Source organism: Dendrobates tinctorius, unplaced genomic scaffold (genome assembly GCF_039654945.1).
Source record: "Dendrobates tinctorius isolate UK_male_01 unplaced genomic scaffold, ASM3965494v1 ptg000039l, whole genome shotgun sequence".
NCBI lineage: Eukaryota > Metazoa > Chordata > Amphibia > Anura > Dendrobatidae > Dendrobates > Dendrobates tinctorius.
In genome coordinates, this window is record NW_027361707.1 from 16,924,120 (window position 1) to 16,947,892 (window position 23,773).

A 23,773-nucleotide genomic window follows, 5' to 3' on the forward strand; every position below is an offset into this window, starting at 1 on the left:
ACTTGAGTAATCTTTTAAGAGACTTCTCCGACTATTCTGGTTGAACTGTAAGACTTATTTTGTGTTTAGCGTTGTATAACCCACTTGTGTTTGTGCTATTTTCTACGGAAGCAATAAATAGTTTTGTTGTCTGGTCCACTTTGTGCTCGTCTGCGAGTTGCATCCATTCACCTGCTTACACAACTGTGATGTTAGGTGGTATTGATGAAGCTACTCCCAGCTGAATTTCTAGATATGCGTCGGTAGGGAGGCATACAACTCTTTATGATAAATTTTGAAAAGATGGAGACATATTCATTACAGGAGGGGCTGGGGGCTTATACATCAAATGAGGGGCTGGAACCATATACATCACAGGAAATATGAGTGCATATACATCACAGGAGGGGTTGGGGACAAATACATCACAAGAGAGGCTGGGGGCATATAAAGTACATCACAGGAAGGGCTGTGAGCCACATACATCACAGGAGGGGCTGTGAGCCACATACATCACAGGAGGGGCTGTGAGCCACATACATCACAGGAAGGGCTGTGAGCCACATACATCACAGGAGGGGCTGTGAGCCACATACATCACAGGAGGGGCTGTGAGCCACATACATCACAGGAGGGGCTGTGAGCCACATACATCACAGGAGGGGCTGTGAGCCACATACATCACAGGAGGGGCTGTGAGCCACATACATCACAGGAGGGGCTGTGAGCCACATACATCACAGGTGGGGCTGTGAGCCACATACATCACAGGAGGGGCTGTGAACCACATACATCACAAGAGGGGCTGTGAGCCACATACATCACAGGAGGGGCTGTGAGCCACATACATCACAGGAGGGGCTGTGAGCCACATACATCACAGAAGGGGCTGTGAGCCACATACATCACAGGAGGGGTGTGAGCCACATACATCACAGGAAGGGCTGTGAGCCACATACATCACAGGAAGGGCTGTGAGCCACATACATCACAGGAGGGGCTGTGAGCCACATACATCACAGGAGGGGCTGTGAGCCACATACATCACAGGAGGGGCTGTGAGCCACATACATCACAGGTGGGGCTGTGAGCCACATACATCACAGGAGGGGCTGTGAACCACATACATCACAAGAAGGGATGTGAGCCACATACATCACAGGAGGGGCTGTGAGCCACACATCACAGAAGGGGCTGTGAGCCACATACATCACAGGAGGGGTGTGAGCCACATACATCACAGGAAGGGCTGTGAGCCACATACATCACAGGAAGGGCTGTGAGCCACATACATCACAGGAGGGGCTGTGAGCCACATACATCACAGGCGGGGCTGTGAGCCACATACATCACAGGAGGGGCTATGAGCCACATACATCACAGGAGGGGCTGTGAGCCACATACATCACAGGAGGGGCTGTGAGCCACATACATCACAGGAGGGGCTGTGAGCCACATACATCACAGGAGGGGCTGTGAGCCACATACATCACAGGAGGGGCTGTGAGCCACATACATCACAGGAGGGGCTGTGAGCCACATACATCACAGGTGGGGCTGTGAGCCACATACATCACAGGAGGGGCTGTGAGCCACATACATCACAGGAAGGGCTGTGAGCCACATACATCACAGGAGGGGCTGTGAGCCACATACATCACAGGAGGGGCTGTGAGCCACATACATCACAGGAGGTGCTGTGAGCGGGCCGTTCCATGGTAACTTATGTTACATTCATAAGTCAAAAACTGAGTTAATAATGGCTATAGACTGTTCTTTGAAGGCAGGCACAAAAATGAGTGAAAGTATATTGTACATTACACTATTTTCAATAGATTTCAACACAGTTTGATTTTTCAACAATACAAATTAAATAAAAAATAAATTGTTATTACTTGGTAACTTACGTTACACAAAAAGGAAAGGCAATTGTCTATATCATGAGACTGCCAAATATTCTGTTCTGGTAAACAGGGGAGAAGCACTATTTTTATTGTATTAAAACACCATAGTCCAAGCAACTTTAACAAATTTATTTTAACCTCTCAAGTTAAATGCAACAGTTTTTATTACAAGAAATGTAGGTAACTTACGTTACAACACAAAGAATGTGTTCAACTTTGTCAGTGTTCATATTTGAGAAGGCAAACTGACTTTATTTAGACAAAACATGGGCTGCATGTGAATTCATTGGTGTGATCTACATATACAGATTAAAATTTAGTATAAAAATGTAATTGATCAATATTCATGCTTCAGTTGTCAACATTTTTGCAGAGTGGAAATTTTGATTACAAAATATGACCGTTGATCAAATACATAATGTAGACTAAATTTTAATCTAGGACTACATATGTGGTCCAGTCCAATGAATTCAGACACAGTCTGATCACTGATCACTACTGAGCATGTATATAAAGTGCAGCACAGATTCATCTCAACTACGACTCCACAGCACTGGTTACTACTGAGCATGTACAGTATATAAAGTGCAGCACAGATTCATCTCGCCTCCGTCCCCACAGCACTGGTCACTACTGAGCATGTAAATAAAGTGCAGCACAGATTCATCTCACCTACAACTCCACAGCACTGGTCACTACTGAGCAAGTGCATAAAGTGCAGCACAGATTCATCTCATCTATGACCCCACAGCACTGGTCACTACTGAGCATGTACATAAAGTGCAGCACAGATTCATCTCACTTACAACTCCACAGCACTGGTCACTACTGAGCAAGTGCATAAAGTGCAGCACAGATTCATCTCAACTACGTCTCCACAGTACTGGTCACTACTGAGCATGTACATAAAGTGCAGCACAGATTCATCTCACCTACAACTCCACAGCACTGGTCACGACTGAGCATGTGCATAAAGTGCAGCACAGATTCATCTCAACTACGTCTCCACAGTACTGGTCACTACTGAGCATGTGCATAAAGTGGAGCACAGATTCATCTCATCTATGACTCCACAGCACTGCTCACTACTGAGCATGTACATAAAGTGCAGCACAGATTCATCTCATCTATGACCCCACAGCACTGGTCGCTACTGAGCATGTGCATAAAATGCAGCACAGATTCATCTCAACTATGTCTCCACAGTACTGGTCACTACTGAGCATGTGCATAAAGTACAGCACAGATTCATCTCATCTATGACCCCACAGCACTGGTCACTACTGAGCATGTACATAAAGTGCAGCACAGATTCATCTCATCTATGACTCCACAGCACTGATCACTACTGATCATGTACATAAAGTGCAGCACAGATTCATCTCATCTATGACCCCACAGCACTGGTCACTACTGATCGTGTGCATAAAGTGCAGCACAGATTTATCTCATCTATGACTCCACAACACTGGTCACTACTGATCATGTACATAAAGTGCAGTACAGATTCATCTCATCTATGACTCCACAGCACTGATCACTACTGATCATGTACATAAAGTGCAGCACAGATTCATCTCATCTATGACTCCACAACACTGGTCACTACTGATCATGTACATAAAGTGCAGCACAGATTCATCTCATCTATGACCCCACAGCACTGGTCACTACTGATCATGTACATAAAGTGCAGCACAGATTCATCTCACCTACAACTCCACAGCACTGGTCACGACTGAGCATGTGCATAAAGTGCAGCACAGATTCATCTCAACTACGTCTCCACAGTACTGGTCACTACTGAGCATGTGCATAAAGTGGAGCACAGATTCATCTCATCTATGACTCTACAGCACTGGTCACTACTGAGCATGTACATAAAGTGCAGCACAGATTCATCTCATCTATGACCCCACAGCACTGGTCGCTACTGAGCATGTGCATAAAGTGCAGCACAGATTCATCTCAACTATGTCTCCACAGTACTGGTCACTACTGAGCATGTGCATAAAGTACAGCACAGATTCATCTCATCTATGACCCCACAGCACTGGTCACTACTGAGCATGTACATAAAGTGCAGCACAGATTCATCTCATCTATGACTCCACAGCACTGATCACTACTGATCATGTACATAAAGTGCAGCACAGATTCATCTCATCTATGACCCCACAGCACTGGTCACTACTGAGCATGCACATAAAGTGCAGCACAGATTCATCTCAACTACGTCTCCACAGTACTGGTCACTACTGAGCATGTGCATAAAGTGCAGCACAGATTCATCTCATCTATGACCCCACAGCACTGGTCACTACTGATCATGTACATAAAGTGCAGCATAGATTCATCTCATCTATGACCCCACAGCACTGGTCACTACTGAGCATGTACATAAAGTACAGCACAGATTCATCTCATCTACGACTCCACAACACTGGTCACTACTGAGCATGTGCATAAAGTGCAGCACAGATTCATCTCATCTATGACCCCACAGCACTGGTCACTACTGATCATGTACATAAAGTGCAGCACAGATTCATCTCACCTACAACTCCACAGCACTGGTCACGACTGAGCATGTGCATAAAGTGCAGCACAGATTCATCTCAACTACGTCTCCACAGTACTGGTCACTACTGAGCATGTGCATAAAGTGGAGCACAGATTCATCTCATCTATGTCTCCACAGCACTGGTCACTACTGAGCATGTACATAAAGTGCAGCACAGATTCATCTCATCTATGACCCCACAGCACTGGTCGCTACTGAGCATGTGCATAAAGTGCAGCACAGATTCATCTCAACTATGTCTCCACAGTACTGGTCACTACTGAGCATGTGCATAAAGTACAGCACAGATTCATCTCATCTATAACCCCACAGCACTGGTCACTACTGAGCATGTACATAAAGTGCAGCACAGATTCATCTCATCTATGACTCCACAGCACTGATCACTACTGATTATGTACATAAAGTGCAGCACAGATTCATCTCATCTATGACCCCACAGCACTGGTCACTACTGAGCATGCACATAAAGTGCAGCACAGATTCATCTCATCTATGACTCCACAACACTGGTCACTACTGAACATGTACATAAAGTGCAGCACAGATTCATCTCATCTATGACCCCACAGCACTGGTCACTACTGAGCATGTACATAAAGTGCAGCACAGATTCATCTCATCTATGACTCCACAGCACTGGTCACTACTGAGCATGTACATAAAGTGCAGCACAGATTCATCTCATCTATGACTCCACAGCACTGGTCACTACTGAGCATGTACATAAAGTGCAGCACAGATTCATCTCATCTATAACCCCACAGCACTGGTCACTACTGAGCATGTACATAAAGTGCAGCACAGATTCATCTCATCTATGACTACACAGCACTGGTCACTACTGAGCATGTACATAAAGTGCAGCACAGATTCATCTCATCTATGACTCCACAGCACTGGTCACTACTGAGCATGTACATAAAGTGCAGCACAGATTCATCTCATCTATGACTCCACAGCACTGGTCACTACTGAGCATGTACAAAAAGTGCAGCACAGATTCATCTCCACTAAAAGCCGAGACCTCAGATCAGGAACAGAACAGACATTTATAGGACATTTCATAACTTTCCCAAATTCTTATGGAAATATTTACAGCACATCCTGCATTGTATACTGTCGTCTCTTCATCTTTTCAGCTGGTGGCATTGTGACTCTAAAAATGCAAAGAATGACCTTATAATATAATGTAAAATGAACATCAAAATTATGATAGTATATAATTATTTCAAAAAGCTGACTGTTAGGCTATGTGCACACGTACCGGAACTCTCGCGGAAATTACCGCAAGAATTCCAGAATTCCATTCCGCGGGAAAATCGCATTTTAAATTCCCGCGATTTTCCCGCGGAAAAAACAGCATTTTGCAAGCGTATTTAGCTTGCAAAATGCTAGCGTTTTCCAAGCGATCTGCAGCATCGCCTGGAGAACTGATTGACAGGTTGGTCACACTCGGCAAACATAGTGTTTGACGAGTGTGACCAAGTTTTTACTATTGAGGCTGCCTATGCAGCATCAGTAGTAAAAGATAAAATGTAAAAAAAAAAAAATAAAAAATGGTGTTATTCTTACCTTCCGACGTCCCGCGCAGCCGTTCCCAGTAATCCTTTGCGAAAATGCCAACGACGACGTCCGTTCTCGCGGGATCGCGATGTCTCGCGGTCATTCGCATTGATGTCGCGCGAATGACCGCGAGACTTTGCGATCCCGCGAGAACGGACGTCATCACGGGCATTTTCGCAAAGGATTACTGGGAACAAGAGCGTGGAGAGAGGCGGGAAGGCTCCGCGGTACGCCGGAAGGTGAGAATAACAATATTTTTTATTTTAAATTCTATTTTTTGCAGGGATATGGTACCCAAAGCCCGGAGGAGAGGTACCGTGGGTACCATCCGCAAATGTTCTGCTTACTTTTCACATGGTGGGCACAGCCACATGCGGGAAGTAAGCGGAACAATGCATTCCTATTGGTGCGGGATCGCCGCGATTCCGCAAAATTAATGAGCATGCTGCGGTTTTTACCGCGAAGCGATTCCGCCGCGGTAAAAACCGCAGCATTAGCACAGCATTGCGGAATCCCATAGGAATGCATGGGATGCTTATTTTTCGCGTTTTCACAGCAAAATCGCGCAGTTAAAACCGCCGCGGAAACGTGAAAAAAACGCCACGTGTGAACTCAGCCTAAAGTATTGTCTAAAATTTGAAAGGCAGGTAACTTACATTGAAAAGCTTAAGTAACTTAAGTTACAAAGCTGATGGTAACTTACGTTACAATAAGTTTACTTCATACAGAAACAGTGAAACTTTTAGCAGCAGCATGAAACTTAGTGAATAGTTAATACATTATGCAATATAAGAATTCTGAAAGTTACAACTTAATTTATGCTTAGTTCTCAATCCTGCAAAAACTTTTTATCTGTTTGGTAACTTACGTTACTGAAAAAATGTCTACAATGGATATGTGCAAAATTTCTGGTAAAGAATAATCTTACAGAACCAGAGATATTATAGTATTTTGGTTTCCTAATAGTACTTCTTTTATATTTACTGAATTTAAGTTATGCATGTTGCTAGTTAATAGTAATCCACTTACCAATATAGCCTGTTACTGTATGATTCCAGGAAGAACAGTAGGTGTTCACATGCAACCCTCTGCCATCTTGGAAATATATGGAATTTGAAAGAAACAATGTTGCCACCTTATGCCATGTGTAATGAAGTGCCAACTTACAAAAAAATAACTATTTCCAAGATATTTGAAAATTTTGAAAATATTCCTTCTCAGCATGGAACTTCCAAAGCCACATATATCACAGGAGTGGCTGGGGGAAAATACATCACAGGAGTGGTTGGGGGGAAAATACATCACAGGAGGGGCTGGGGGCATATACAGTACATCGCAGGAAGGGTTTGAGCCACATACATCACAGGAGACGCTGAGGGTATATATATGTATATCACAGGAGGGGGTTTGGGGCATATACAGCACATCACAGGAAGGGCTGTGAGCAGGGGCGTATCTAGGGAGGGGCAACCGGGGCAGTTGCCCCGGGCGCAGCCGGCAGGGGGCGCAGTCCGGGCCGCCTGATGCAGCGGTCCGCAGTGTCCTTCCTGGCGGCTGCGTTCTGCCGCCCCCCTGACCTGAGAGTCGGAGGTTCTCTCTGTCAGCTGTCAAGCTGACAGCTGGCGCAGAGAAGGTGCGCGTGCCGGCTCCCAGGGAACAACTGTACTGGCATCTGTATAGACGCCAGTACAATTGCAGCTCTGACCGCAGGGCCAATGAGGTACCTGGATGTAAATGTTATTTGTGACACTGACTTATTCTCTTATTTTTATTTGTTAGGAACATTAAAGGGGTTGTCCAGGTTTGTGCCGAGTCTGCAGACATTCTATGTGACTGCAGACTTCTGAATTCTCACAGTGCTCACTGAACGCTGTCAGGATTCTCTCGTGCCGGTAATTTACATACATGCGGTCACATGCTGACTAGACATGTGTGGCCTCACTCAATGAAAATGAACACAGCGAGGCCGGGCACGTCTAGTCAGAATGTGGCCAGAAGTATATAAATCACATACATGTGCTGACATGACTGTACATCGGCAAGGGAGAATCCTAAAAGTGTGCAGGGCATTCATTGTGAGAATTCAGAAGCTGCAATGTCAGGATTCAGCTCTGCAGGTTCCAGTAGTCATCACACGGACACTTCACTCATATGCGATTTTCATACTTGACAATGAGCTTCTCTTCCTGCTTACAGTTTTTTACTGAACATTGAGAGCATTAGGGAGAGCAGCTCGTGGGTACATGGCTAAGTGTGCAAGTCGCATATGTACTGGGGGGGCGCCGAACCAAATTCTTGCCCCGGGTGCCAGGAAGCCTAGATACGCCTCTGGCTGTGAGCCACATACATCACAGGGCATATACATCAAAGGAGGCACTATGGGGGAAAACACATCACAGGAGAGGCTGTGGACATATATATATATATACATCACAGGAAGGGCAGGGGCATACATATCATAGAAGGGGCTTGGCTTGGGTCATATACATTACAGCAGATGCTGGGACTGATGCTGCAGTGTTCATTGGTGGGACGGAAATGCAGAGCGCACCGACCAGCAAAATACCGGCCTTGAGCACTGACCAGCATGAGGTTGTAATCAGTAGTGAACTCTACGTGTGCTCGCACTACAAGGAGCAATTAAGGCTGAGTTCACACGTGGCGTTTTTTTCGCGTTTCCGCGGCGGTTTTAACCGCGCGATTTTGCCGCGAAAACGCGAAAAATAAGCATCCCATGCATTCCTATGGGATTCCGCAATGCTGTGCTAATGCTGCGGTTTTTACCGCGGCAGAATCGCTTCGCGGTAAAAACCGCAGCATGCTCATTAATTTGCGGAATCGCGGAGATCCCGCACCCATAGGAATGCATTGTTCCGCTTATTTCCCGCATGTGGCTGTGCACACCATGCGGAAAGTAAGCAGAACATTTGCGGATGGTACCCACGGTCCGGAGGAGAGGAGACTGTCCTCCGGGCTTTGGGTACCATATCCCTGTAAAAAATAGAATTTAAAAATAAAAAATATTGTTATTCTCACCCTCCGACGTCCCGCGCAGTCTTCCTGCTTCTCTTCACGCTCTCGTTCCCAGTAGTCCTTTGCGAAAATGCTCGCGATGACGTCCCTTCTCGCGGGATCGCGAAGTCTCGCGGTCATTTGCGTGACGTCATCGCGAATTACCGCGAGACGTCGCGATCCCGCAAGAACTGACGTCATCGCGGGCATTTTCGCAAAGGATTACTGGGGACGGATGCGCGGGACGTCGGAGGGTAAGAATAACACTATTTTTTATTTTTTTTTACATTCTATCTTTTACTACTGATGCTGCATAGGCGGCCTCAGTAGTAAAAAGTTGGTCACACTCGTCAAACACTATGTTTGACGAGTGTGACCAACCTGTCAATCAGTTCTCCAAGCGATGCTACAGATCGCTTGGAAAACGCTAGCATTTTGCAAGCTAAATACGCTTGCAAAATGCTAGTTTTTCCGCGGGAAAATCGCGGGAATTTAAAATGCGATTTTCCCGCGGACTGGAATTCCGGAATTCTCGCGGTAATTTCCGCGTGTGCACTTAGCCTAAAGGGCTCAAGGCAGGTCACCAGACCTGAACCCAATCGAGATGGTTTGGGGTGAGCTGGACCGCAGAGTGAAGGCAAAAGGGCCAACAAGTGCTAACCATCTCTGGGAACTCCTTCAAGACTGTTGGAAGACTATTTCCGTGACTACCTCTTGAAGCTCATCAAGAGAATGCCAAGAGTGTGCAAAGCAGTAATGAAAGCAAAAGGTGGCTACTTTGAAGAACCTAGAATATAAGACATATTTTCAGTTGTTTCACACTTTTTTGTTAATTATATAATTCCACATGTGTTAATTCATAGTTTTGATGCCTTCAGAGTGAATCTGCAATTTTTATAGTCATGAGAATAAAGAAAACTCTTTGAATGAGAAGGTGTGTCCAAACTTTTGGTCTGTACTGTATTTTCTCATATTCTGAGAGAATGGGGCTGATTATGCTAATCACACTGATCAGAGTGTGATCATAGAGTAATCCGATTTTCTTGGATGAGGAGAAGATGAAGATAAAAAATGTCTTCATCGTCTACTTTCTGTCAGTCCGTGAAACTCAGACTGCACTTGGATGTCTTCTGAGTGCAGTTCGATTTTTTACCACAAACTCAATAACTTCCATGGCAGAGAGCGATCTGAATAAAGGATTCAACTCAGGCATGCTACGAGTTCTCCCTCGGATCCTCACAGTCCTAGAAAAAAAAATTGGACATGTGCACGGCCCCATGTAATAACATTAGTCCAGGTGCAATCCAATGTTTTGTCGGATCGTACTTGGACCGAAAATATGGCATGAGCCCTAGGAAAAACTCATTGTTACACACAGCATCACTATTGATAACTGTTTATAACGCTAATCAGCAAAATACTAAATGACTGAATCCTAAAGGAGTCATGCCACAAACAACAAAACCTGGAAAGGTGGTAAATGTATCCTCACTAAAGGCTCGAAAGCTGAGACCCCCAACTATCACAAGAACAGTGACCCTTGCCCCCCTGTGTATGAAGCAGTAATGTCCATGCGTGAACTCACTCCAATTCACTTCTGTGGGTCTATAGGGGAGGTCGTGTACATTTATGACCGCTGCGCTCATACATGAAGACCAGATCGCTGTGGACCCCCATTCTTGGAACTGATGCTGGTCCCAGTAATTGGTTGGGTCCCTAGTGATCAAAAACCATCTACCCCTCTTCACTAGAGTCAATCACCTCTTACCTGAGCCACCAGGCTATCTGCAGAGTTCTTGACCAGCAGCTGACAAATAGCAGTGACACAAGGGGGTCTTGGGTTCATCAAGACTTTGGGGTCCTCAGTGTCTCTCTCATGTATCTTAGTCTGATCCCCATTTAATAAGGAGGTGCCAGAAATCCTGAAGGAAGCCAGAGAAGTCACATATAGGACCATGATGACCACCAGTGCACTCCTCCTGACAGTGGTTGGCCCCCACACATCTCTGCCAACCTCCATGGTAGGGTTCCTCTAAGGTTGGGGGGTATCAGCTTGGCATGGGGTCATCTGTGCTTGGCACCTTCATCATTCTGGCAGGAGCTTCAATTCTCTGTGTGATACAATGTGGAAAGTTGCTCGGAACTGGTTACATTGTGCACACTCCTCAGCACTTCCAGGAGGGGAGGAAGGACTTGGGACACAAGAGTGAAAAAAAGTCAGTTTTTAGGAATGTGAGCTCCCTCCTCCTGGCAGAGATTGGGCAGCAATGTCAGCCCTCTCCTTCCTCTATCCGTTTGTGCTGCTTTTTTTTTCTAACTACTTTGCATCATGGGATTTGTAGTGAAGTTTATGAGCAAAACTTCCATGGAAACTTTTCTTGAGCTGAGAACTTATCATATTTACCCCGAGGCTTTGCACCTAACAATGGGGTGGCTGAAGCCATCAGCACATGTGTGGCAGCACTAGGACATGTCAGCAGGGTGTATATATGTATACTGAGCTGTGGCCATGGCAGGCACTGGCTGCTCCTCTGATGCAGTGCTGACCTTCTCAGTGGACTCCCTCCAGGTGGTCCCTGGCCTGCTGGCCACTGCAGTGGTGCTGGGTATAGTCACTGGGGTGGTCGCTGCAGGACTCCTGTGTTGGCTTGTGCTCCTGCCACTAATCTCCAGGAAGGTAGGAGACCACTTCATGTATCTCTATGTGCAGCAAATGTTTCCCTGTGTTCTGTCTGTTTATCATACTTATTTGTTATAGATTTGTTACAATTGTATCATGTTTGTGTTTTACTGCCTCAATGGAGAATAAGTTGTCACTTGTAACTGTAGGAAATATTCCACTTATTTTTATTATTTATTGTTATAGCGCCATTTATAACCTGGTGCGTTACATGTAATAATAAAAAAACAAGTACAATATTCTTGAACAAAACGAGTCATCGACTGGTACAAGAAGACAGCGGACCCTACCCGTGAGGGCTCACAGTCTACCAGGGATGGGTGAGGATACTGTAGGTAGGTGAAGGTAGAACTGGTTGTGTATGGGGGAACGAGGGTTACTGCAGGTTGTAGGCTTGTCGGTAGAGCTAGGTCTTCAGGTTCCTTTTGAAGGTTTCCATGGTAGGCGAGAGTCTGATATGTTGGGGTAGAGAGTTCCAGAGTAGGGGGTAATATGCGATTGTGGGAAGAGGAGGGTAGAGGAGATCTTGTCAGGATCGGAGGTTGCGTGCAGGTAAGTACCGGGAGACGAGGTCACAGATGTATGGAGGAGACAGGTTGCGGATGGCTTTGTATGTCATGGTTAGGGTTTTAAACTGTAGTCTCTTGGCAATGGTGAGTCAGTGAAGGGATTGACAGAGGGGAGAAGCTGGGGAATAGCGGGGGGACAGGTGGATTAGTTGGGCAACAGAGTTTAGGATAGATTGGAGGGGTGCGAGAGTGTTAGAGGGGAGGCCACAAAACAAGAGGTTGCAGTAGTGGAGGCGGGAGATGATGAGTGCATGCACTAGTGACGTAACTAGAGTCTGAAGGGTCCCGGTGCATGAATTGGGCCGTCTCTCCCCCATCCTGAATATATATATATTATATATACAGTACAGACCAAAAGTTTGGACACACCTTCTCATTCAAAGAGTTTTCTTTATTTTCATGACTATGAAAATTGTAGATTCACTCTGAAGGCATCAAAACTATGAATTAACACATTTGGAATTATATAATTAACAAAAAAGTGTGAAACAACTGAAAATATGTCTTATATTCTAGGTTCTTCAAAGTAGCCACATTTTGCTTTGATTACTGCTTTGCAAACTCTTGGCATTCTCTTGATGAGCTTCAAGAGGTAGTCACCGGAAATGATCTTCCAACAGTCTTGAAGGAGTTCCCAGAGATGCTTAGCACTTGTTGGCCATATTGCCTCCTCTCTGCGGTCCAGCTCACCCCAAACCATCTCGATTGGGTTCAGGTCTGGAACCTGGAGGCCAGGTCATCTGGCGTAGCACCCCATCACTCTCCTTCTTGGTCAAATAGCCCTTACACAGCCTGGAGGTGTGTTTGGGGTTATTGTCCTGTTGAAAAATAAATGATGGTCCAACTAAACGCAAACCAGATGGAATAGCATGCCGCTGCAAGATGCTGTGGTAGCCATGCTGGTTCAGTATGCCTTCAATTTTGAATAAATCCCCAACAGTGTCACCAGCAAAGCTCCCCCACACCATCACACCTCCTCCTCCATGCTTCACGGTGGGAACCAGGCATGTAGAGTCCATCCGTTCACCTTTTCTGCGTCGCACAAAGACATGGTGGTTGGAACCAAAGATCTCAAATTTGGACTCATCAGACCAAAGCACAGATTTCCACTGATCTAATGTCCATTCCTTGTGTTCTTTGATGGCCACTCGTTTTTCTTTACTCAGCTGCTTTTATCTTGCCATAATACAAATTCTAACAGTCTATTCAGTAGGACTATCAGCTGTGTATCCACCAGACTTCTGCACAACACAACTGATGGTGCCAACCCCATTTATAAGGCAAGAAATCCCACTTATTAAACCTGACAGGGCACACCTGTGAAGTGAAAACCATTTCCGGTGACTACCTCTTGAAGCTCATCAAGAGAATGCCAAGAGAGTGCAAAACAGTAATCAAAGCAAAAGGTGGCTACTTTGAAGAACCTGGAATATAAGACATATTTTCAGTTGTTTCACACTTTTTCGTTAATTACATAATTCCACATGTGTTAATTCATAGTTTTGATGCCTTCAGAGTGAATCTACAATTTTCATAGTCATGAAAATAAAGAAAACTCTTTGAATGAGAAGGTATGTCCAAACTTTTGATCTGTACCGTATATGTGTCTGTATGCCCCCTCCATCCTGGTATATATGTCCCTCATCCTCGCCCCATCCTGGTATATACTGTATATATGTCACCCATTCTGGAATATGTCCCTTATCTTGGACCATCCATCATTTATCATTAGAATATTACCTATCAATTATCAGGTTAATGGAAGAGTCAGACGGCCATGACAGCTGCATAGAAAATACGTGAAGTTGTCATGCTCGGGTCAAAAGAGCCGCCGATCAGTCTGAGCATTGCGTTGCGATCCCCGGCCGTCTGACTCTTCCCTAAAAGGGTTAAGAAACATTACATACATATCAGACCCACTCTGCTCCTCCATTCTGCTGCCAGTTTCCCTTTAATTTCTGCTTCTGACAGTAGGGTTAGGTGACTGCTGCTGTCAGTCTGAACATTATCTTTCAGATAACATAGAACATGACTGCTGCAGCCAAACAGTGACTGGTAATTGACTGCAGTGGTCACCTGGCGTCCGAGATTTATGGTAATGGTTCATGCACTTTTGTAAATCTGAAATATTTGAAGCCTGTCTAGTAGAGCAGTTGGGGTAATATAGGAGCAAAAACGGCCTCGTTTGATTGGATGACCGTGTAAATGAGTGATGGGTCACTTTAAGTCACGTCAGGTGATGTATCACACGATGAATGCACAAGTGCACATTTTGGAGACAGTGAAAGGGTGTCGCACCCTATAAGCAATACTATGCAAGCGTCAGATTTGTCCAGTACAGGTGGAATTTTCAGCGAGCAAATCACAACCAGTGGCGTAATGATTGCGGTCACTGAGGGTGCGACTGTGATTGTGCCCATGCAGGAGGGGGGCTGCCGATGCCAGTGCCTATTTCAACTGGATGTGCATCCTCGCTGGATGTGCCATGTGGTGCAGAAACCCGATGTCTCCCTGCACTGCAATACACGCCGCCATCATGTGCCGCCCATGGTGGGCACATCAAAGTCAGATACTGACCTCTGCTCCGGCTATGGGAGAGGTCGTCGCATGTCATGAGGGTGGGGGAAGATAAAATAGAAATAAACAATTATTGTTAAAGGGAATCTGTCACCCCATTTTTCTAGTATCAGCTGCCGGCACCGCCTTCAGGGGCTTATCTACAGCATTCTGTAATGCTGTAGATAATCTCCCAATGTAACCTGCGAGATAAGAAAAATGAGTTATATTATACTTACCCGGGGGCGGTCCGGGTCCGGTTTTGGTCCGATGGGTGTTGCGGTCCGGTCCGGCGCCTCCCATCTTCTAACGGTGATGTACTCTTCTTTGCTGCCTGTCATGGCTCCTGTGCAGGCCCACTGCTCTGCCCTGTTGCGGGAAGAGCAGAGTCCTGCAGTGGGCAGGCGCCAGGAGAGGCACAGGAGCCACGACAGGTAGCAAAGAGGACATCACCGTTAGAAGAGGGGGGCGCCGGACCCGGACCGCGACACCCATCGGACCAAAACTGGACCCGGAACGCCCCTGAGTGAATATAATCTAACTCCTTTTTCTTATCTCTCAGGTTACATCGGGGGCTTATCTACAGCATTACAGAATGCTTTAGATAAGCCCCTGATGGCGGTACCGGCAGCTGATACTCGAAAAATGGGGTGACAGATTCCCTTTAAATGTGTTGGATAAGAGCAGCAGACAGTGGGACATTATTACAGGAAGGGGAGCAGGATTAGGGACATTGTACCAGGAAAGAGCCTAGGATGGGGGACTTTATACTAGGAAGGGGCCAGGATGGGGGACATTATACCAGGAAGGGGAAAATTATTAGTGGAAGGGGCCAAGAATGGAGGACATTATACCAGGAAGGTGTCAGGATGGAGAACATTATTACTGGAAGAGGCCCAGGATGGAGGACATTATTCCAGGAAGAGGCCCAGGACAGGGATATTAAAACAGAAAAGGGCCAGGATGTGGGACATTATTACTGGAAGACGAATATGCAAATAAAGTCCGTGGAGCCTCTTTTAAGAGATTCAAACACGGGACTAGCCAGATCTTCCTCCAGGGAAGGACCCAGCCAAGGAGTGGCTCCTTTCGGAAACCACCATTACCACCATATTAAGTGGCCCTTTAAGTCAATATCCAGCTCTTTATGAGTTTACAGATATGACAAGGGAAATACCAAGGCCAGGTACCCATCCACAGACAGCTGTTTCGGGGTGTTGCCCCTCATCAGTGTGGAGTAGGATTCTGGCTAGGTGGAAGCAATGCCTAGTAGACCAACATCACGAAACAATCACTGACCTCAGGGAGACCAGTCAAAGAAAACACTGCGGCAGCTCCACGGACTTTAAATGAGGCTCCACGGACTTTATTTGCATATTTGTATTTCCCAGGGAGCAATGCACCTAGGATTTCACTGATTGAGCACCTTTGCTGGCTGCCGCAGTGTTTTCTTTGACAGGTCTCCCTGAGGTCAGTGATTGTTTGGTGATATTATTACTGGAAGAGGCCCAGGATGAGGGACATTATACCAGGAAGGGGCCCAGGATGGAGGACATTATTACTGGAAGAGGCCTAGGATGAGGACATTATACCAGGAAAGGATCAGGATGAGGGAGATTATTTGTGCAATGGGTCCAGGATGGAGGACATTATTCCAGGAAGGGGCCCAGGATGGAGGATATTATACAGTTGTGGCCAAAAGTATTGACACCCCTGCAATTCTGTCAGATAATACTCAGTTTCTTCTTGAAAATTATTGCAAACACAAATTCTTTGTTATTATTATCTTCATTTAATTTGTCTTAAATGAAAAAACAAAAAAAGAATTGTCCTAAAGCCAAATTGGATATAATTCCACACCAAACATAAAAAAGAGGGTGGACAAAAGTATTGGCACTGTTCGAAAAATCATATGATGCTTCTCTAATTTGTGTAATTAACAGCACCTGTAACTTACCTGTGGCACCTAACAGGTGTTGGCAATAACTAAATCACACTTGCAGCCAGTTGACATGGATTAAAGTTGACTCAACCTCTGTCCTGTGTCCTTGTGTGTACCACATTGAGCATGGAGAAAAGAAAGAAGACCAAAGAACTGTCTGAGGACTTGAGAAACCAAATTGTGAGGAAGCATGAGCCATCTCAAGGCTACAATTCCATCTCCAAAGACCTGAATGTTCCTGTGTCTACCGTGCGCAGTGTCATCAAGAAGTTTAAAGCCTATGGCACTGTGGCTAACCTCCCTAGATGTGGACGGAAAAGAAAAATTGACAAGAGATTTCAATGCAAGATTGTGCGGATGTTGGATAAAGAACCTCGACTAACATCCAAACAAGTTCAAGCTGCCCTGCAGTCCGAGGGTACAACAGTGTCAACCCGTACTATCCGTCGTCGTCTGAATGAAAAGGTACTGTATGGTAGGAGACCCAGGAAGACCCCACTTCTTTCCCCGAGACATAAAAAAGCCAGGCTGGAGTTTGCCAAAACTTACCTGAAAAAGCCTAAAACGTTTTGGAAGAATGTTCTCTGGTCAGATGAGACAAAAGTAGAGCTTTTTGGGCAAAGGCATCAACATAGAGTTTACAGGAGAAAAAAAGAGGCATTCAAAGAAAAGAACACGGTCCCTACAGTCAAACATGGTGGAGGTTCCCTGATGTTTTGGGGTTGCTTTGCTGCCTCTGGCACTGGACTGCTTGACCGTGTGCATGGCATTATGAAGTCTGAAGACTACCAACAAATTTTGCAGCATAATGTATGGCCCAGTGTGAGAAAGCTGGGTCTCCCTCAGAGGTCATGGGTCTTCCAGCAGGACAATGACCCAAAACACACTTCAAAAAGCACTAGAAAATGGTTTGAGAGAAAGCACTGGAGACTTCTAAGGTGGCCAGCAATGAGTCCAGACCTGAATCCCATAGAACACCTGTGGAGAGATCTAAAAATGGCAGTTTGGAGAAGGCACCCTTCTAATATCAGAGACCTGGAGCAGTTTGCCAAAGAAGAATGGTCTAAAATTCCAGCAGAGCATTGTAAGAAACTCATTGATGGTTACTGGAAGTGGTTGGTCGCAGTTATTTTGGCTAAAGGTTGTGCAACCAAGTATTAGGCTGAGGGTGCCAATACTGGCCCATTTTTGGAGTTTTGTATGAAATTATCAATGTTTTGCTTTTTGCTTCATTTTCTTTTTTGTTTTTTCATTTAAGACAAATTAAATGAAGATAATAATACCAAAGAATTTGTGTTTGCAATCATTTTCAGGAAGAAACTGAGTATTATCTGACAGAATTGCAGGGGTGTCAATACTTTTGGCCACAACTGTAACTGGAAGGGTGTAAATAAAGTGTGGATCGATCATTTACACTTCCAATCCATTCATTATTTATTAAAGCGATGAAGACCAGCCAAGCACATGGCTCAGTTTCTTCGGCACTCCCATTAGGAATGAATGGAGCGGCGTCATTAGGGATGATTGACCACTGCTCCATTCATAAGGGTCTCAGTGTAGCCCTGGCTCTTGGGATTGACGGTGTTCTCCAGCAGTCAGACCCCCAGCAATCAGAAAGTTGTCCTCTATGCCATAGTTAAGGGAGAACATGTTGAGGACACCCTTTTAAGGAGTGAACTATTGTAAAAATATATGAATAATTTCTTCAGCACAGAATTTTTACCTATTTAGATAAAAATAAACTCAGTGTTGGTCGTTCACGTTAAGGTCATTTTGACCCAGGAGGTGATTTGCATATTTCATCTTGTGGAGATTATACGAGTGTGACAAATGTGGGATGTCAGGGATGACGCACAATGTCTTGGCTTGTATTGCCGGGGGAACCTGCCATGTTGGTTATCACATGACAGCAGTCTGTTAATAACCCGTCATCTGGGGACGGCACGAGCCATCAATATGCTGCTGAAATGTTAGCAGGGATGAAGGGACAGAGATCTTCCCACAAGGCCTCTGACTGTCATGTCTCTGAACCAGGCCGCAGTCCCTAATAATATTCTCATTACCGTGGTAACCACCGCCATCCCTCTCAGGAAAGGAACGAGCCTCTCCTTGTAGATTGCAATCCTGACCCTCTTATGTGACATGGAGGCTGTGTTTGTATTCCACCTTCTTCTGTAACGTTGGCTGCTAATGACGGGCTCTTCAGGATGGCGGTCACCATGGCATCATGTCCATCTGTACGAGTATGATGTGTATTATATACGGCCTCATCTATTATATATGGCATCATCTTTCCTGGCACATATAGGAAACACAATGTGAAAGGAACCTTAAAGGGGTCATTCACTACTTGCACAGTAGCCAGGGGCGGCCATTACACAGCGCACAGAGCTGCGATGTTTCTGATCCATTCACTATTTAGATATGGCCACCACCACTGGTGGGAACAGCTGACTGGTGGGGACGCTGGGTGTTAGACCACAATACAGGGTAGATCTAGGGGGATCAGTCACCCAAACGACTAGAGAGCAGGAGGCTCAGATTCGCAGTGAAGAGATGATCGCTGCCGCAGCTCAACCAGATGCACAGTGCTTGGGTCAGCAGCAATCAGCTGCTTAAAATGGTCATTTCCATCTTCATAGATGAGCATAGTTTTATAGTGCTTGATAAAATAATAATTTTTGCAGTTTACTGTTAATTAAATTTTTCAGCCATTCGTGAGATATTATCATTTTACTTTTGTTTGCAGCTCGTTGCCTTAGAGACCGACCACCACTGCTGAACAGCACAACATGAACAGTGCTTACAAGCTCCATTCTATTGAGTTTATAGACACTTTTTGAAGCCTGCTAGGATCACTGGAGCACCTGTAGGGAAGGTGACCTGACGGACGGACTTGTCAGCAAGTAGGAAGGAGGGTTTGAACATTTTAGGCAGATAGCAGTTATGACAGTGGGGAAACAGCTAGGAAAGTGTAGGTGACGTGCAGTACCTGGGGTTGACCACAAGATGGCAGGGAGGAGTGTGAGTTCAGGACTTGACAGCAGCTTAGGGCTTTAGAAACCGTTGGTCATGGGGGGCGGAGTTACAGGGAACCGGGAAAGTTATAAATTTGTCAGGAGGGTTCCAGAAAGTTCCAGTCCCCGGGAGGAGTTCAAGAAGAGAGGAGCCTGTGGCAAAGTGGGTGTTGTGAGGAAAGCTCAACCAGGGGACTGAGGAGAGAAGAAGTCAGGGGGGTGGTCCTGACACGAAGTACCGCAGTACAGACGAGGTCCTGAGGGGAAGCATACCGAATTTGATGACGACAGCTGACCAGTAAAATTACTGTTGGTGTACAGTGGCCTAAGGCAGCCACAGTGACCAAACTGGCAGGAATGTCACTAAGCTTAGAAAGGGACGGTGTGTGCATCTACGTCCCAAGTGAAAATATGGTGTGTGTGTACCGGGGCCTGGAAATGGAGGGCCGTGAAGGAATTGCGGTGTGTTGTCAGAGCCGTCAGTCTGACGGCGGAAAATAAACTTGGACCTGTTGCACCCGAAAACTGCCTCCATCTTGTGTCTGTACGTTACTGTGTGGTATACAGAGGGACCACCCCCCAGTCTGGCCCACTGACCCTACACACCCTCTAACCTAGGCTAGCTTCAGCACGGTGTGTACAAGATATACAGCCGCCATGGTCAGTCTCCTAGGCAACAAGCTGTAAACAATATTTCGCGCATGCGCATTGCAATCTCCACTCGCACTTGCGCAGTATGCTTTGCCCAACTGCAGGCAAAGCTGGAAAAAATTAGTTTGCATGCGCCAGAAGTTCTATGTCCCGTAAGTATTTCGCTGCCATTTCTGTGTTCCAGGACATAGTTCACCGGCGCATGTGCGCTAATGCTTTTCGGCTTTGACCGCAGTTGGGCAAAGCATACTGCGCACGCGCGAGGGGAGATTGCAATACGCACGTACGAAATATGGACGAGAACTACAGAAATTACCTGAAATATTGCATACAGCGGACAAGGAGGGGTGGAGGGAAGGAGCAAAAACACCGCCCATTGGACCGGACCCAACAAATTTACATACAGCACAGGTGAAAGAAAAAAGGTAAATTTTGGTGATACATGGGGAGTTAGGGGAATTCAAAACTAGGTGGGAAGTGTATAGAAAACACTCAATACAATGATATTTTTATCTGATAAGCCATAAATGAGGTGACAGATTCCTTTTAATAACAACAGCTTTAGTGGTCAAATTGCTGCCTATGTTCTGCAGAAACTGAAATTTTATCAAATAATCAAATTAGGGTGCTCAAGGCTTAGAGCACTGCTCTACCCATTGGTTTTGTATACCCCATGCTGTCAATCATCAATGAGGGGCGGGGCATGTAAAACCAGTGGGCGGAGCAACACAAAGAGCTTCCTGACCACACCCATGGTGCGCCAAGACACCTAATTAGCATTAGTCTAGTCACACAGGCGGGTTCCCTAGGGTATCTCCCTGCCTGCTGCCCTGGAGTGACAGGTCTCTGCATCATTTTAGAGTCATACATACTTTACACAACCACTTGAGCAACCATATTACCACCATATTTAGTCTCCTGCATGGCTCGGTTCCTGGTGGCTTTTAATCATGTTTTTAACTCTGAAGTGCCACATTATTTCAGTCAGCATGTATCAGTTGTTAGATTCACTTTAACCAGTTCAAGAATTAGCCATTTTCCAACCTTCATGACGAGGCCCATTTTTAGTTTATTTATCCATGTGGTTGTCAGACAAATCTGTCAACAGGTTTTTTTTACCTCATCTGAGAGCAGCAGAATATAGGGGCAGAGAACCTGATTCCAGCGATGTTTCACTTACTGGTCTGCTTCCTGTAAGCCTTGATAAAATCCCTGCTTTATCTGCTGAAGATTGATCAGTTCACCAAGTGCTGGGCCCTGTGTAAACCCTCCCGCACCACTGATTAGCATCTTTCTGTATCCACTGTCCTTTTCTGACTGATCTCCTCCCATCAGCTTAACATTGTGTAACAAGATGGAAATGCTACCCCTTGAAAAATTTGTGTATTATAGATGTGTGATGTGAATTGTAACGTGTGTTAAATATTTTAGTAATGTTTATAGTGTGGGTAGTTTGACAGTCGAAATAGTGAGAGTTAATGTTTGGGACTAGCCCAGAGTGGGAGGAGCTAAACTGAAGGAACAAAAGACAGTTCCTGTTAGAACATCAGATAGGACCTGGAGTGCATTGAGAAAAGACCTAAGATGCAATGTGAGTAGAGCCACGTTCTTTGGTGTCTAAAGTGATTGGGGACCGAGAGGAAAGGGATAGCGAGATCCGGAGAAGAAGTGACTGAGAGACAGAGTGAATTATCGAGACGGGTCCTGGGAGAGCACGCCTAGCAGTAATTCCCAAAGTTTATAATTCCAAGAGGTACTAGACAGGACAGAGTACACAAAACAAATAGAGTGCCCCGGATGGAAGTTCTAGAGCATCAGGATCAGAGAAGATAAGTACCAGCCTTACTGGCAAAGTGGTTCCTCAAGGGGAAAGAAGACCCCGCACCAGGGGTTGAGTAATGGACTCTTGTAGTGTCGAGCTGAGCTGTGGTGAAGTAGTGAGAAGCAGGGAATACAGAGAAGAAGTAGAGAGAGTAAAGAGGAAAGGTGAATACTGAGAAAAAATGAAGGAAACGTTCATAAGACCGTGTACCCGCTATCTCATGGATATATTCTCTACCAAGTTCCCGTTCAGTAAGGCTGGTTTCACATTAGCGTTTTTGTGCACAGCACATCGTGCGCATCCGTCCGCATGCGTCTTGCGTACCTATGTTTAACATGGTGTACGCATGGTCTTGCGTTCGTCTGCGTTTTTGTACGCATGCGTTTTTTCCAGGTATGCGTCTAGACGTGCCAGACGCAGCATATTGCATTTTTGGGTCCACCCAAAGGCATAAAAAAACGCATGCGTACGCTTGCGCACGGAATGCGTCAAAACAGCGCATTACAGTCTATGGGAACGCAGGTGTCCCATTGGTGGAGTCTGTTTCAAGGATTTTCCTCCTGTGAAATGTGACACCTAGAGTACGCATGCGCATAAAAAACGCAAACGCATGCAAAAACGCATGCAAACGCTGCATTTTTTTTCTCGACATGTGTACGCTGATGCGTAAAAAAACTATGCGTTTGCATGCGTTTTTGCATGTGGGTCGCCCTCCCAGGGCTGTGGGGTACTCGGTACCGGGCCGGTCTCTCAGATGGGAATGTCACAGTAGCGGTGACCCGGTCCGTGGCCCTGGGCGCCCATGTGAAGGGGTTGAATAAAGTTTATAAAGGATTCGTGACGCCACCTGTGGTGTTCGGCAAGGGAGGTGTTAAGCCGACGCTGCAGACAGATCCTCTGGGACTGATGGTGTAGTGCAGCTATGATGTTGTAGCCCTCCACAGGCAGGGCTGTAGTCCCAGGGCAGTGTAGATAAAGGGGTTAGGAAGAAGGTGCAGTGTTTGGCACAGAGATGTAGCGGTGCGGAGGATGTTGCGGGAAGGAGGCAAGGACACAACAGGGTGCAGTTTCTTTACCTTTACTTGGCAAATACAGTCCAGGGTCCTGGTTACAGATGGCACAGGAGCAGGCCAGCCTGGAAGCAACTAGGTTATCTCTGAATCAGATGGGTTGTGTAGTCTCCTCTCTAGCACTGGCTTGAGGTACATCCAGTACTATGTTACACTGAAGTTCCTCCTTCTTATCTCCTCTTAGAACTACCTCGTATGGCAGACAGCTGTAGCCCTCTATCTCTCTTGGCTCACCCGTTGCTGTTGTGCCTCCGAGTCTTAGGTGGGAATAGAGCATTTACAGCTTCCTATTCCTCTGGTGTCTGTTGCAGGACCTTCAGTATCCATACAACTGTGGAGACCAGGCTCCAGATCATGCGCTCTCACTGGGAGGGAGCTCTCTGTCCTCAGCTCAACCTCCAGCTTCTCTCCACACGTCTAC

The 23,773-nt window shown here is 45.9% G+C and overlaps 2 protein-coding genes across 2 annotated transcripts in view; one reads left to right on the forward strand and one right to left on the reverse strand.

Moving 5' to 3' along the window:
- Positions 1-11,235, reverse strand: part of EVC2 (EvC ciliary complex subunit 2) — a 226,967-nt gene extending 215,732 nt beyond the window's left edge. Inside the window, exon 1 of the mRNA XM_073574499.1 lies at positions 10,814-11,235. Coding sequence (XP_073430600.1) covers positions 10,814-11,065 — 252 coding nt within the window. The 5' untranslated portion in view covers positions 11,066-11,235. The remainder of the gene's footprint in view (positions 1-10,813) is intronic.
- A 76-nt stretch (positions 11,236-11,311) lies between these two features.
- The window catches only part of EVC (EvC ciliary complex subunit 1), a 142,118-nt gene continuing 129,656 nt past the window's right edge, over positions 11,312-23,773 (forward strand). Inside the window, exon 1 of the mRNA XM_073574501.1 lies at positions 11,312-11,722. Coding sequence (XP_073430602.1) covers positions 11,555-11,722 — 168 coding nt within the window. The 5' untranslated portion in view covers positions 11,312-11,554. The remainder of the gene's footprint in view (positions 11,723-23,773) is intronic.